The sequence below is a fragment of the Thermobia domestica genome, chromosome 4, assembly GCF_964235325.1.
Source record: "Thermobia domestica chromosome 4, izTheDome1.hap1.1, whole genome shotgun sequence".
Taxonomy (NCBI): Eukaryota; Metazoa; Arthropoda; class Insecta; order Zygentoma; family Lepismatidae; genus Thermobia; species Thermobia domestica.
The window spans coordinates 12000598-12016684 of NC_137457.1; the positions used below are offsets into that span (position 1 = coordinate 12000598).

General features: G+C 36.1%; 1 protein-coding gene across 9 annotated transcripts in view; it reads left to right on the forward strand.

The window, feature by feature from the left end:
• Positions 1 to 16087, forward strand: part of LOC145683720 (uncharacterized) — a 425859-nt gene that overhangs the window by 71132 nt on the left and 338640 nt on the right. For all 9 annotated transcript variants that reach the window (XM_081755184.1, XM_081755185.1, XM_081755190.1 and 6 more), the window contains exon 5: positions 9665 to 9727. In XM_081755184.1, the coding sequence (XP_081611310.1) occupies positions 9665 to 9727 (63 nt within the window). The remainder of the gene's footprint in view (positions 1 to 9664; positions 9728 to 16087) is intronic.

Sequence of the window (16087 nt, forward strand, 5' to 3'; positions counted from 1 at the left end):
CTTACATGAAAACATCAAGAAACGCTTAAACACGTAATCCATTAAGATGTGTCTCTACTCTTAACCCTTTCCGGATCCTGGCTTTTTGGGCTATTTTTTAGACTTTCAGTCAAGCAGCTACTGTATCGTCACTATTTACCCTAGGATCATCGTTCATACCTCATTCTCTTCAGAATAGAGCTTGCTTTCAAATGGTATCACTTGCATGCTCATACCATATACCAGAAGCGGGAAAAAATGTCAAAGTGAAAGTTTCGGAGGGAAATTTTTTCTCAAACTTTGGCCCCCCCTGCCCCCCATGTGTTAACGTAGCCATCTAAAAAAATCTGAGAAATAGTACTTGGTATACTGAATGTGTGTGCCAAATTTCAAGTTTCTATCTTGAATAGTAAGGGAGGGAGAAATTTTATCAAAATTTCCCACCATGCCCCAAATTACCACAAAACACTATGATCTCAGAGAAAAAAATTCCTGAGACATTCGTAATTACCCTAGGGTCATATGTCGCCCATATTCTCTTCAGCTTAGAACTGCCTTTCAGGCGGTACCATTCACATGTCTCCATCATGTATCTAAGGCGGGAAATTGCAGAAAAAAGGGATTTTTTGGTCTAAATTTCCCTTTTTTCAACTTTTAGCCCCTCTGGACCCCCCCTGTTTTAACGCAGAAATCTGAAAGAAAATCTGTTAAATACTACTCGGTGGACTGAATGTTTGTGCACAATTTCAATCTTCTAGGTGTAAAAATAAGCCCGCCAGGAAAAAAAATCAGAAATTTCCTCATGTTACCCTATACAGAAGTATATTTTTAAAAAAAATCACTGAGACGTCCCTAATTACCCTAGAATAATAATTCGACCGTCATTCTCTTCAGAATGGAACTGCTTTTCAGACGGTATGACTCACGTGTCTCCATCATGTATGTGAGGCGGGAAAATGACGAGAAACAGGATTTTGGGGGTAAAAATATCCCTTTTTTCACCCCTTTGCCCCTCTGGTTCCCCCCCCCCCCTGTTTTAGCACTGACATCGGAACAAAAATTCCATTAAATACTACTCCGTGGACTGAATGTTTTTGCAAAATTTCAATCTTCTTGGTGCAAAAGTAAGCCCGCCAAAAAAATATACCCACCATGTCCCATTTTTCCTTATATAGAAGTATATTTTTCAAAAAATCCCTGAGACGTCCTTAATTACCCTAAAACAATGATTCGACCGTCATTCTCTTCAGAATGGAACTGCCTTTCAGACGGTATGACTCATGTGTCCCCATCGTGTATGTGAGGCGGGAAAATGACGAGAAACGGGATTTTGGGGGTAAAAATATCCCTTTTGTTCACCCCTTTGCCCCTCTGGTTCCCCCCTGTTTTAGCACTGACATCGGAACAAAACATCTGGTAAATACTACTCGGTGGACTGAATGTTTGTGAAAAATTTCAATCTTCTACGTAGAAAAATAAGCCCGCCAAAAAATATTGAACATAGGCTTAGAAAATGAGAAAAGAAATTTTAGACTTATGACGTCATCACCTCCTATGTCTGGACGCAGGACGGTCTGAAACCATACGTAATGTCTTCTACAATGCCTCTGGACTTGAAAAACAAAAAACGGACGAAAAAGCTCAAATAGAAGAGAAATAACGCAATGTACCATGAAAAACGCGTATGGTACAAAACTGTACCATAGGATCCCCAAAGGGTTAACCCTTTTCTTGGCAAGAACACACTCGTTGATCAAAAAAAAAAAAAAAAAATCATCTGATTTTCCTTTCAAATAGGTTCAATATAAAACATATTTGCACATTATACGTACATCGTGTATTTAGGCTAGGCTGTGACGCAATGTATCCTATAGGATACATCGCCAAGAATAGGGAGTAACAAGAAGTTCGTATATTTGTATCAAGTAATACACTAAGTATATAAAATATATAACTGAACTCATCCTAACTCATAACTGATTTCACTCATTATAACTGAACTTACACTCATTCTAAGAATATAAAATATATAACTGAATACAGAAAAGTAACATATGAAATAAATGAATTCTTCCTCATAATACCAGGTATCAACATCATGTTATTTGTCGATCTTCGGAAACAGTCATTTTTTCTCATGGAAATAAGAAAAACAGTTTCTTTTCTTCGTGAAACATAACTTCACATCACACTTCGAGCAAATCACGGAAGTTCGTCCTCTGGTGCAGTACCTACACCGCCCTTTATCATCACTGTATTCTGGTAGGTGGCCTACACCATCTACCCTTACATCGTCATCCGGTCTGGGTTTGATAGGCTTCTTGATCTTTTTTTTCGGGGCAGAAGGAGAACCTTCTGTTGGACGACCTCTTTTTCTGTTTTTCAGCAATAACCCAGTCGCTACTTTGACTCGGAACTCCTTCAGTGAAAGGAGTTTTGGTTTCTCGACTTCATTTGATAACAATACTTCCCGACGATACACAAGCCAAGCATTATCTATACATATATCCAGTAACTGGGAAAATATGGCCATGTACCACCGATGAGTTCTGAAATAAGTCCTATATAATGCTGCTAACATATCCACCAGATCGACGCCTCCCATATGAGTAGTGTAATGCTTTACTATTTGTGTACATGCAACATCGATCTTATCCCCATCTCGTTTGCTGTAACGTTTTGATGTAGACATAGGATATGAATCTACGTACGAACTACCCAAAAGTACTGATCTATTATCATACCACTTTACACATACCACCTTATTTTCATTATCTACCATTTGGCAGAAGCTTCCCCTACCTTCGCGTGTTAATTCTTTATCGGTTTTCATCTGACAACCACTCAATCTGTTTGAACGCATTGTTCCGAGACTCAAAATTCCTAGTTCATTTCGCAGGTAATGAATAAGTTGGAAGGAAGAGAAAAAGTTATCGAAGTACAGATATATTGGAGGAGGCTGTTGAATCGACTTTGCCAAGGTAATAACCACATTCCCTGATAAACCGAACGATTGATCAATATCCATATTCTGAAAAGTTGACTCACCAGCATATAAAATAAAGTCTTTAACAGTACCGGACACACCTACCGTTACAAACATTTTAAATCCACATTTTGTCGGCTTTCCTTTCATATATTATCGTCTGGAACCAGCCCTAGTACCCTTATGGGGTATCATCATTTCGTCAATTGAACATTTATTTTCACATTCTATGGCAAGATAATTTTTTTCTTAAAGCATCAAGAACAGGCCTAATTTTATAATATCTATCAGTTAGTACAGCTTTGTCATTATTTACAAAATGCAAAAATCTACGCAATACCTGATACCTTTTCAATGGCATAACACTTGCAATATGTTCAATTCTGAGTTCTTGATTCCAGTAATCTGTGTATGCAGGCAAACGTATCATTCCCATTATCACCTCTATCGACAAAAAAATCACACATTTCATTGTAATTTGTATTAACACTTTTCCCTGTCTTTTGTGTCGAATACAAGTTTGTTTCTTCTACAATCAAATTGATCACATCATCTGACAAAAACTTCTTGAAATTTCCTATTGGGGAGTCCACACTATCGGGAATGTTAAAAGAGCAATCGTCAGGATCAACAGTATAATGAAATGTATCATCTTCCCACCTGAAAAAAATAAGAAATAAAACATTGTTGCTTCATCTGTAACGTACGATTAGTAAATCCGAAACGAACATATATATACGTTTCAAACAGTTGAGAGGAACCGTTTACGGTATTAGTTCATTTTTTTCGGAAAACTAAGATGGCAATTTGAAGTACATTATTATGACTGAAAGTTTCCATGCTCAGTGTTTCTTTCACGTGATGAGCCGGAAATGTGCTAATACCATCCGAAAGTCGGAAAATATCCCCAGCGCATTCTCAAAGGATATAAGAATTTAAAAAAAAAAAAAAAAAAAAACTGTATTTCTCTGCATGGCAAAAAGTAACAAAGCGAATTTCATCTGAGTATATTCCAAATGAAAAGCTTTGAAAAATTGATAACAATCACATTATTATTATTATTATTATTATTATTATTATTATTATTATTATTATTATTATTATTATTATTATTATTATTATTATTATTATTATTGAACGAGAATCTCCATTCTCTATGGGTCAACTTCCGAGGTTGCCCGGCCGCTTGTTCACAACCTAACCTAACCTACTTTGATCTTGTATGCTTGTCTAAATTTCCGTCAATTTCACCCAGTTTTCGAAAAAAAAACTGGGCTAAAGAAGGCGGTCGGATTCGGTCTCAATAGATTTTATGTAGTTGAGTGAATTAAAAATTAGTGATTTTTTGTTTTCCAATGTTATGGTTCTAAAATCTCCCTCTTCGGATATTTTTTTTTAAATATTATACAGTTTACACTTCATTTATCATCGTCCCAAACCCTATAACAGGAAATTAGAAAACAACAAACCTAAAGGTTGGAGGTTGGTAACGTTCTACTTGGTCCTGGTATGTTACTACAGGTTCTGCATTTCCAATAGGTTCTGCTTCTGATTCAGGAATTAGGATATCTTCACCAATAACTTGGAATGATCTGGTTGTTCCTACAGTACCAGTTTCTTGAAATACTGGTGTTGCATTTCTGATGGGCAATTCGTCATCCGAGTCTTCATTTTCCTCAATATCCGAATCAGCCTCTGGTAAAAGTACAATACATTCGTATAATACCTTGGAAATTTCTTCCATAGAAAGAAATTTCTGAAACGAAAAGAAAAACAATATATTACATTCCAGTTCGTAAAGGAAGATCTAATAGAAATCAAACACTCATTTTTTTCCTTTCAGAAATACATTTTGTTATGCAATACAGAATTTTCTAAACAACGGAAAAGTGGGCAATTGTTGTTCATGCAACAATTGTTGGTCTATCGGCAAGACCGGCTTGCAAAAGTAACTAAAAAGCTTAAACATTCGGTAACATTAGTACGGCAAGCTGGCCATGCCGATGGAGAGAGTCCTTGGTTCCACCTCAAGGCTTGTTACCTCAACTTTGCGATGTGTATTATAAGTTACATCGCATTTTCAACGCGAATTCCAAGTGCAAGAACGAAAATATAAATAAAAACAACAATCTACATTTTTTATTTATGCCTTCATAAGTCGTGTAAATAAGTGATAACTAAAGGATTAACGATAATTACGACAGAAAATAATAACACTAACCTGTGGACCACATCCTTTCTTCTTATTGTCGTCCATCTTGGCACTACTTCGAAATACACATGCTGTTGACAGTACACCAATCAACGTAGAGATGGCAGAACAGGCTTGATGAACACATAAGAGGTTGCGCTCTAAACATAACCACTAGCAGCGCTGCGAAATGCAAACATATAATACAAAAAAAAAATCACAAACATTATGTATCCCACGGAATACAATGCAAAGAAAACGGTTAAGGAACTTCAATATATAATTATGTTATTTTAACAATTGCAAACCCCGCCCGTTTTCTTCAGGTACCCTTTATTCGCTTGTAAGTGTACAAGAAACTTTGACATCGATTATAGAATTAGCGACACGCCAGAACCGCCCTAGATTCTGTAAAAGGAAACTTTAACGTCTGATCTGAAAATAAGACATTTCATTTAGTCCGAGAATTTACGTTACATAAACTTTTGTTACTAGATTGAAATGTAATAAAGTCTGCAGAAAGTTTCCTTTACTAATCATGTTCATTAAAATTACAACAACCAAAGTCAACACTTTTGTAATCTCTTTCCAAATTTTTCCCACTGTCAGCACGGTTTCATACTTCATCGGTACCAGAATGGACACCCTTTGGGAAGAGCGATCTACATCATGCCATTGTGATGCCCAAAGAATCTCTCTTAAGTACGTAAGTCATAAAGATCAATGGTTCTTTCAACCAAGATTTCATCAAGTTTTCACTCGCCTTGCGGCTGTTGTTATTCGTCTCTGGTCGATGGTCCGACGCTGTCGGTTACCGTCGAGTGTTATTCTGCTTTTGATTCTGAATGAGCATCACCCGACTTCCGTCGAAGAGGGTTGAATGTCTAGCCAGCTGCACGAGAGTCACAAAAAGGCTGACAACTTTGACACTGGTCAAAGAAGAACAAGACTAACACGAAGTAAAGCTGACAGACAGCTTGTAGTACAAGAGAAAGCTACCCTGATATCCCGAGATTGAAAATAGAGATCTGGATTTGTTATATCTGCACCGTAAAACGTACGTCTAGGTTTCTGGTTTGAGGGACGATTAATGACGTCATCGTACTGATGTTCGGTCGTTTAGAGGGGCAGATTGTAAAACTCATCACTACCTGGTAGCAGCGGTAATAAGAGAGAGATATCATTGCTGAATAAAGAAAATATTCAATATCTGAAAACAAAGAGATTTAATTTCAAGAAATTAGAAGAAAACCAGCTAAGAGAGGAATACCAAATTGAAGTTTCGAATAGATTCTTGCTTCTAGAAGATTCGGAGTGCACTAGTGTTGAGGATACCTAGATTGAAATTAGAGAGATCATTAAAATTTCAGCAAAAGAAAAATTGGAACACGCGGACATATGTAGGAACAAACCATGGTTAGACCAGGAACCCATAGGAGAGAAGAGAAAACAGGTAAAATTACGTTGGCTACAAAATCCGAATGAAATAACTACACAAAATTTCGTAGACATCAGACGGGAAACTTCCAAAACTTTTAGAACAAAGAAACGTGATTTTTTGAAAGCTACAATTAAGGAACTTGAAGATAGTAGTAAAACTAAAAACTAAAGGGACGGTCCTCACTGATACGGATGGCATCTTAAATAGATTGAAAGATTTCTTTGACGATTTGTTGATCACCCAGCCAAAAACTAATGTGCGTGGAGAAAGGGAAATACACACCGCAGAACCATATATTCCAGAACCTAACAGAATAGAAGTAGGAATCGCTATAAAGAAATTAAAGACAACAATTCCCCGGTTGTAAACGAAATTTCGGATGAGTTAATTTTAGCTGGAAGCGAAAAAAGATACACAAAGTCATTCTGCTTATCTGGAACAAAGAAAAATTGCCACAAAAATTCAAAGAATCAATCACTTTTCCAATTCACAAGAAAGGTGATTGAATTGATTGTAATAATTATCGAGGCATTTCTCTTCTCTCAACATATAATAAAATACTTTCAAACATTCTATTAGCAACATTGACTCCATACGCAGATGAAATTATTGGAAATTATAAGTGAAGATTTAGACGAAATTGATCAACATCGACCAAACATTTACAATTCGACAAATACTCGAAGAGAAGTGGGAATACAATACCCCGGTACATCAACTATTTATTGATTTTAGGAAGCCATACGACTCGGTTAGGAAAGAAACATTGCACAACGTCCTTACAGAATTTGGAATACCGAGAAAGCTAACTAAGCTTATTAAAATATGTTTAACTAAATCCCAAATTAAAGTACGGGTAGGAAAATTTTTGTCCACGAGCTTTCACGTCGAGAATGGTCTAAAATAAAGAGATGCGTTGTCGTCATGATTATTCAACTTTGTCCTGGAAAACACCATAAGGAAAATTAAATATAGCAACCAGGGCCTAGAGTTGAATGGTATTCACCAGGTTATGGCGTATAGTGATGATGTAAATATATTAGAGGATGATAGGAGAGCATAGAAAGAAATGCAGAGGTCTTATTAAACGCTTGCAGGGACATGGGTGTAGAAGTAAATACAGAGAAAACTAAATACATGGAAGTTAGTCGGGATCGTAATACTGTAAATTTTGGACGTGTTACAATATTAAATAATAATTTTAATAAAGTGGATACTTTCAAATATCTAGGATTAATAATTACATATGAAAACCATATTCACGAAGAAACTAAGTGTTGACTAAAAGCAGGGAATTCGTGTTATTATTCAGTTCAAAATATCTTGACTTCTCTAATTCTGTCGAGGAATTTGAAGCTTAAAATATACAAAACAACAATCATGTCCATTTCTCTCTATGGTTCGAAACATGGTTGCTTACTCTGAGGGAAGAACATAGACTGAAAGTATTTGAGAACAAGATCCTGAATCAACTATTCGGAACCAAGAGGAACGGAAATGGGGAATGGCGAAAACTTCATAAGAGGAACTACGTAATCTATACTGTTTACCAAACATTCTTCAAGTGTAGGAGACTCAGGTGGGCAAGTCATGTAGCCAAGATGGAAGAAAGTAGGAACACTTTGAAAGTCTTAACTCGAAGACCAATCGGAAAACTACCATTAGGAAAACCTAAACGCAGATGGAAGGACAATATTAAAAATGGATTTCTCAGAAATAGGAATACAAAGCAGAAACTGGATCCAGTTGGGTAAGGATGGAAGTCAGTGGAGAGCTTTTGTGGACGCGGCATTGAGCCTCTGGCTTCCATAGGCATAGTTAGTTAGTTAGTTGTATTCTGCACACTGTCTAAATTTGATCTGCAATTGATAAACATAAACCATATCTATTTACTCCTTTTGAGTTTTGCACGCTACCTATTCTGCTGGATACGTCATCGTCGAAGAAGAAAAGTGCTTTCATAACTCCCTGCCAACTGGCCTCAAGACCTCATTTTTGAGTATTTGTAAATTCTGTAAATATTGATCTCTTAGCTTTAGCCTAGTCCTAAAACTAGCTCAATGATGGGGACATTAGTTAGAGATGCTGTCACTTCACGTTATGAAGCATTTCCTTTTGATCTCAGTATCCTTAATTTCCATTCTTTTCTGTCTTAAGTTTAAGTTTTCTTTTTCTTTTTTTTAAGGATAGCTGAAGGCATTTATAAACACTGCTGGATACGTCATCGTCGAAGAAGAAAAGTGCTTTCATAACTCCCTGCCAACTGGCCTCAAGACCTCATTTTTGAGTATTTGTAAATTCTGTAAATATTGATCTCTTAGCTTTAGCCTAGTCCTAAAACTAGCTCAATGATGGGGACATTAGTTAGAGATGCTGTCACTTCACGTTATGAAGCATTTCCTTTTGATCTCAGTATCCTTAATTTCAATTCTTTTCTGTCTTAAGTTTAAGTTTTCTTTTTCTTTTTTTTAAGGATAGCTGAAGGCATTTATAAACACCAAAAGTATATGTATAATGTTTAATTCCTCTAGTCTTAAGAGTCTTCATCCCGGCGGAATTAAAATACCGCTAATTTTACAGTAATTATGTGATATCTATAAATAGATAAAAGATAATTGAAATATGGAACAAGAGCGCCCTAGACAATATTATTTTGCGTGAGGTACCGTTATCACAAGTCACCTAGTGGCTTTATGTTTCCAGCTGTTTAGAAACGCGAAAATAAATGCCGATTTTCAAAATGGCTCGAAATCGAAAGCAGATAAGTGAGTCGCGATAACGGTTTCTCGTGTAAAATAATATTGTCTAGGGCGCTCTTGTTCCACATTTCGATTATCTTTTAGCTATTTGAAGATATCACATAATTACTGTAAAATTAGCGGTATTTTAATTTCGCCGGATGAAGACTCTTAAGTAAGTTTTAAGCAAAGTATGTTAGGATAAGTTTATGTATTTGTATGAGCTATGCAAGTTCAATGTTACTATATTTCGAATAGTTTAAGAAGTATTTTCTTGTTTATCACTAACAATAGAGAACCATCGTCCATTAACTTTATTTCTTTAACAGATCAAGGTATAATAAATCCTGGTGATGCATCCAAACTTCAAAATCTTCCAAATGTACAACCAAGTAAGTAGATTTCTCATCGTAATGAATAGTAATAATGTGATTTAATCATGGAAATCTATCTATATCGTGTCTAATATTAGAATATATACATTTAACTAGCACTCAGCTACTTGGGGACTTCACCCCTAGACCGCAACATTTCCTCAGCCTACGGACTCGCAGTCGCTAACGCTTTCTCCTTCTATGCGAGCGGTTCCGGGTTCGATTCTCGGTGGGACCACTCAGTCGAAAAAGTGTAACACGCTTTTTCAGGCCAGCCACCCTGAATGAGGTTTTCCTGAGTTTTCCTCATTCACGCCAGGCAAATACCAGGGTGGTGCCTAATGTATACGTGCCAGGTCGCTTCCTTCCTTCCCCAATCCTTTCTTCCTTCCCTTTCATCAGATAGTGTGCTCGCCGAGGGATGTCATCCCTCAAAACGTGATGGGCTAAATGGCCTTAGATGCCGAGAGCCCAGAAATCCAAATCCTAATCCTATGGACTCGCATCTTTCATTTCCCTATCATACTCTTAATCTTTAAAAAAAAAATATCGAGATATGACCAACTTATTACAAAGATTACAGTCATAACCTTATTTTCTTACAGCATTTTTCTTCCCTCTAAGGAAACATCAGAAAACCTGAAATACCTTTTCAATTAACATGTCTCTATTCTTAAGGGACTTCGATATATAGCCATGTAATTTCAAAAATTGCAATCCCTTTTCTCTTCCCAAGTTTTCTTCTTCCTTCTAAGGGAGACATCTAAAAAAACTTTAAAACGTCCTTAATTATTTTAAATAAAAAGTCTAAATACAAAATTTCAGGTGTCTATCATTAACGAATTTCGAGACATGATCGTGTTAATTTAACAATTGCAATTCTCACTCTTTCCAGCACTCGTGCATTTTCTTCCCCTATAGGGAAAATGGATCAAAAATGCTTAAACATGTCTTTATGTTATTTTATATGAAAAATCTAAATAATAAATTTCATGTTTCTAATTTACCCCATGCCGTAAACGTCGCCAACACCTAGTGGCCAACACCTTGCGGGTAAATGTCGATCGTCGATATAGCGACGCGTCGAAGGATTGTCGCTAATGTCCCACTGGCGGCAGGTTTCATCCAGTCGAAACAGATATCTCGAGTCGGGGTGTTGAAGTTACCACCGCGTAGCATCTACGACTTCGTCGAGGAGAATCGCGAAGGGACCAACACGAAGTATCGCCAGTCATGTGCATGCGGTTATTATTAGTATATATTATTTTTTCCTGACGAATTGTTCCTAAAGTGAGCTCCGGGAGTCAAGCATAACCTCTGTCTCAACATCATGAAGTGGAAAATCTTGAGATAACTGCCATAATTGTATCAATTTAGATGGCAACTGTCGTCGATCATTAGAAAGTGAGTATGGGAGACCTATGAAATAAAGTAAATAAACAAGCGTCATTTTGTTATAAAATTACATGGCGAACGCATTTTATTTTTATCCCAAACAGTTATCGTCTAATATACACGGTTAAAGGAGACTCTGATTGACCAAATTAAAAAGATCTCAACGATTTATCCCTTTATAAACGGCGATTCCTTCATCGCCTCCGTGGCTAAGTCGGAAGAACACTCGCCTAGTAATCATAAGGTTGATGGTACTTTTTTTTAGTATTTTTTAGACTCACCATAATGTAAACAAATCACTCATATAGGCGATTTAACATATTTTAGGGGTGTAATTTTGTGGTTCATTGGCGCTTTGCCGCGTCTCTGCCCCTGGTGGTATAATTTTCAAAACGGAAGAGGGGCCACCGCGGACCGTCGCTGAGGGGCCGCCAATTTTTGGCGACATATCGCTAGTTGCCCATCGGTGATCCACCGACGTTTACAGCATGGAGTAACAACTTTCTAGATATTATAACCGCCATTAAACGTGAGCGGAATTTTGACGTTTCCAAGTATGATTCGTAACTTCAAAATAACTTGTTTCAGCACGGAATGAAATCCGTGACAATACGCCATAGAACTAAAAGTATTCGGAGACTGAAGTATGTACATGACATGTTAGTTTCTCCTCTTAGACTTAACTAAAGCAACTCTGTAAATATTGATAAAACCAAAGATCCGTGAGTTTTAATAATTAGAATTTTAGTTGTAAATAAAACTTAAACATGTGAATTTTGAATGGCACAGCAAACTTTAACTAAAAGTTTGGTAGAACTTAGAGATACTATTAGGAATGAGCTTATGCTGTTTGGTATATAAGTTCTGTCATCTCAGAAAGGTACATTACCTTCGTTTACTTTCTGGTAGCTATGACTTTGAAAGTACCAGTGGAAACTCTTTTATAATATCCACAAATGCAATTTGATTGAAACTGTCGTCGTAACTTGTTCCTTCCATTTCGTTTAGGATACTGCGCCATAGATTAACCACAACGAAATGACCTTCCAACAGATAGAAGAAATGAGGATTTAGGATTTAGATTTCTAAGCTTTCGGCATCTAAAGCCATTTAGCCCTTCACGTTTTGAGGGATGACGTTCCTCGGTGAGCACACTATCAGGGGATAGGGAAGGAATGGGGGAAGGAAGGAAGCGGCCTGGGACCTATAAGTTAGGTACCACCCCGCCATTTGCCTGGTGTGAATGAGGAAAACCCAGGAAAACGTCGTTCAGGTGGCTGGCCTGAAAAAGCGTTTTACACTTTTGCCCCCATCGAATCCGGGATCGCTCGCACCGAAGGCGAGAGCGTTAGCGACTACGGTACGCGGGGCCACAGATAGAAGAAATGAGTAACTACTCCTTTTATAAAATAGACATAAAATAGAAAGACGAAACATGTGTCTAATTATTTATAAATGAGATGTCCAATACAGGATTTCATATCTCTAACTTTCAGAGATTCCAAGATATGGACATCTTGTTAGAAAAATCCCCCCGCGTGATCCCCCCCCTTTTTCCTTCTCACCCCCTTTTCTTCCTCCTAGGTCAAATATCAGAAAACGCTAAAATGCTTGTCTAATTACTTTAAATAAGAAGTCCATATATTCGTATGATAACCAGAGTAACCATTTTCGTAGGTTTACAGGAGAAAGGGAACAAAGTTGTTTTTTGACAAACAAATCTTGTTTTAATACGATGATTAACACATTATTGCATAGCAGACAAGTCACTCATAAAATCAACTTCCATAACACTCAAATAACACCAAGTGAGGGTTTCAGAATTATGCTCATAATCCAAACAAACAAAAATTCAATTCTTGCAGTTACATTCCATTGGTTCTTATATGACGATATATCAAGGTTCATATAGCTAATCTTCATATATTCTGATATATAGATATTTAAGACGTCACCTCTCTTTCCCTTATATCCTATCGAATTCCAAAGTTCTTCCTTAGTGGAAACTTACGTCACAAATCTTATGTCTTGTCCAAATTTCAAGTTTCTAGCTTAAGTGGTTTGGCCGATGCGTTAATCATTCAATGAGTCAAATTTCGTCTTTTATACACTCAACGTAGTTACGTCCATTCCTTGGTGAACATACATTATATTTGTGAAAATTTTTCATTCGAAAATATAAATAACTAAATAAAAAGATATGGCTCTGGACTGAATTCAAAATGAAAATTAATTTTATCTCGTTAGTATTGTTCTCATGCAAACTGGATATTTCCAGCTTGTATTAAAATTTTACTAATCTGCGCTTTCTACATTTAATTTACATGTAAGCAACACTTTTTCTACACTACTTTAAATTATATTCTGAAAGGCATACTTATTCGTCACAAGAACATTTCATCATGGGTACCATGTCTTAATTCCTTATTCTTCTATTTGTGATTACGGTCTCTTCTATTTGTGATTACGGTCCCGCAAAGAAATTAAAAGCAGCAATGGAAGAGAGAAAGGAAAATATAGAAGGACAAATAGGAATGAAATCATAAAAGACATTAAGATAGAGAAACGCATAGCCTGTAAACTTTTTAACACATTTTGACATTGTAAGCATAATTTTATACAAATATAAATGAAATACTCACTGACAAGATAATGCACAACTGTTGTAAAAATTACAACTATTGGTCCATTTCGATATTGTGTTATATTTACCTAGTATAAAGCTATTCTGAAAATACATTAAATGTAAGTCATTTCTAAATTATAAGTTGCAAGTTGTAATAGTGAAAGTTATATAACGAACTGAGAAAAGATAAATATCTCTTTTAGTGATATAAAAAAAATTGTCCCCAAAGTACATATGAAGATTAATCCGTAAGTAGGAGCGCTGAGATAATATATACCACAGCTAGTTTCTTCTCTCGATTTTCTAAAATATAGGGTTGGCTACACTGTTGTCAGGCTCAATAGCTTCTAAAAATGGAAGAAAATGTATTATCAATATCAAATTCGTCATTGTGGGCAAGTCGTTAAACTACAAGAGTAAACTAAAGTGGCTGGGAGTAAATTTTACCCCCAAGCGCCTACTTACGTTTTTTCTTTTTTTTTCTTTCTTTTTTGTGAAGATCTTTTGAGTTACAAACGGATTTCCTGTCTCCTATAGTTGTCTTTTTCAGCAGTAATCTTTGCACTATTATTTGTGCTATGCTACTTTTTTTTTTTTTTTTTTTTTTTTTTTTTTTTTTTTTTTTTTTACTACTACATATGAGCTTTTATAGAGAAATGTCATATGATAAAGATCAAGCTCGAATACAAAGATTTCTTTATGATGCTTTGGACAATGATGAGGCTGAACTCTCAGATGTGAATGCGGTTTTAGGTTAGGGGTCTCCTCATGATGAAAATGACCATGTACGTGAATCGAAGCATGGCACAATCTTGGAAATAACTGGTGATGAACAAGGGTTTGAAGAATGTCTTAATATTTTTGGTTAGTAGAGATGGGAAAACCACGTGGAAGAAAATTCCGCAAACAGACCAGTCAAACAATCCAGAAACTAATGTTGTTAGACGCCTTTATTTACATGATGTTCGAATGAGTCTGATAAGGCCACAATTAGAAAGAACAACTGCTGAAGTACGTATTCCAAGAAGTCTATGAGAAACATTTACAAAAATTGCTAAAATTCAAAAACCATGTACACTCATGTTCAAAATGATTGTCGCATATCTATAACTGTCTTCTTGTAAGAATATAATTTGATAATGGTTTTGCAGGGTACTTTTTTTAATACTGATACTATATGTATAATCGGGAAATGTATATTTGTGGTAAATTTCATAGGAAAAGAATTATGAATACGAAAATTAGAATGAGTCTATTAGAATTTTCCTAAATAGACAATAAAGTTTTATTTTCGTTTTATTGCTCTTATTTACAGCTCTTTTGACATGAAATTTGCCACATACATGTCTTTGCCGATTATACACATACTAACATTATAAGAAATACCGGGCGAATTCGTTATCAAATTATGTTTCTACAACAACATATTTATAGACACTCGACAATAATTTTGGACATGACTGTACATCGGCTGTTCTAGAGGATATACCAGAAGGACGAAGACGTCTTGTTTGTCTACGAAAGAAGGACATGAAAGTGAAATCATTTTGCAGTAAGTCCCGGAAAAATATGTATTCGTCTCATGTGGTACATGTTTGTGATATATTTGCTACAAAAAATGAAGAGAAAGTGCCTATGCATACAGGGCAGTTTGTAAGACTATTACCTAAGTATTGACTGATTCATTTCATTTGTAACAATCTTATGTTAGTATTTTAGAGTTTATTTCTCAAACTTGATTGTTCTTGATTGGTATAATTATAGTAAGAGATATACTGAAATTATCAAATGCTCAACAAGTATATTTCTTACAAGGGATGTATGCGAACCGTGACACCTAGATATTTATGAAATTGGTACCCTGACTAACTATAGACAGGTAATCATCGTGGCGATAGTCACTAGGTGCAGAAATACCTTGTTTGCCCGTTACGTATAATACATATACCAAGTAGTGACCGGGTGAGGCTCTACCGAGTTATACCCCCAAAAACGACGGAAAAAGGAAGACAATGAAAAATATGTACAGTTAACCTGATACCTATGGGGGAGCACGTAACCATGAACACAACAGTAGTGTCACACAAGCAATGTTGCCATCCCAACACAAACATATAGTTTTTCAAAAAGAACGTATGCCATTTTATGACACTAAAACAATTGGTATAATACTTAAAAGGAAACAAGCAAAAACTGTGTTATCAGTGTTGCAAAATAAGGGAGATATGAGGCTCTAATGTTGATAAATTATGGAATCCGTACAATGAAATGATCAAAAGCACAACAACTACAAGGCTACAGAAGGAGAAAATGTACAGTAGGCAGTAAACTAGACCATGACTAACGGGCTTCATACA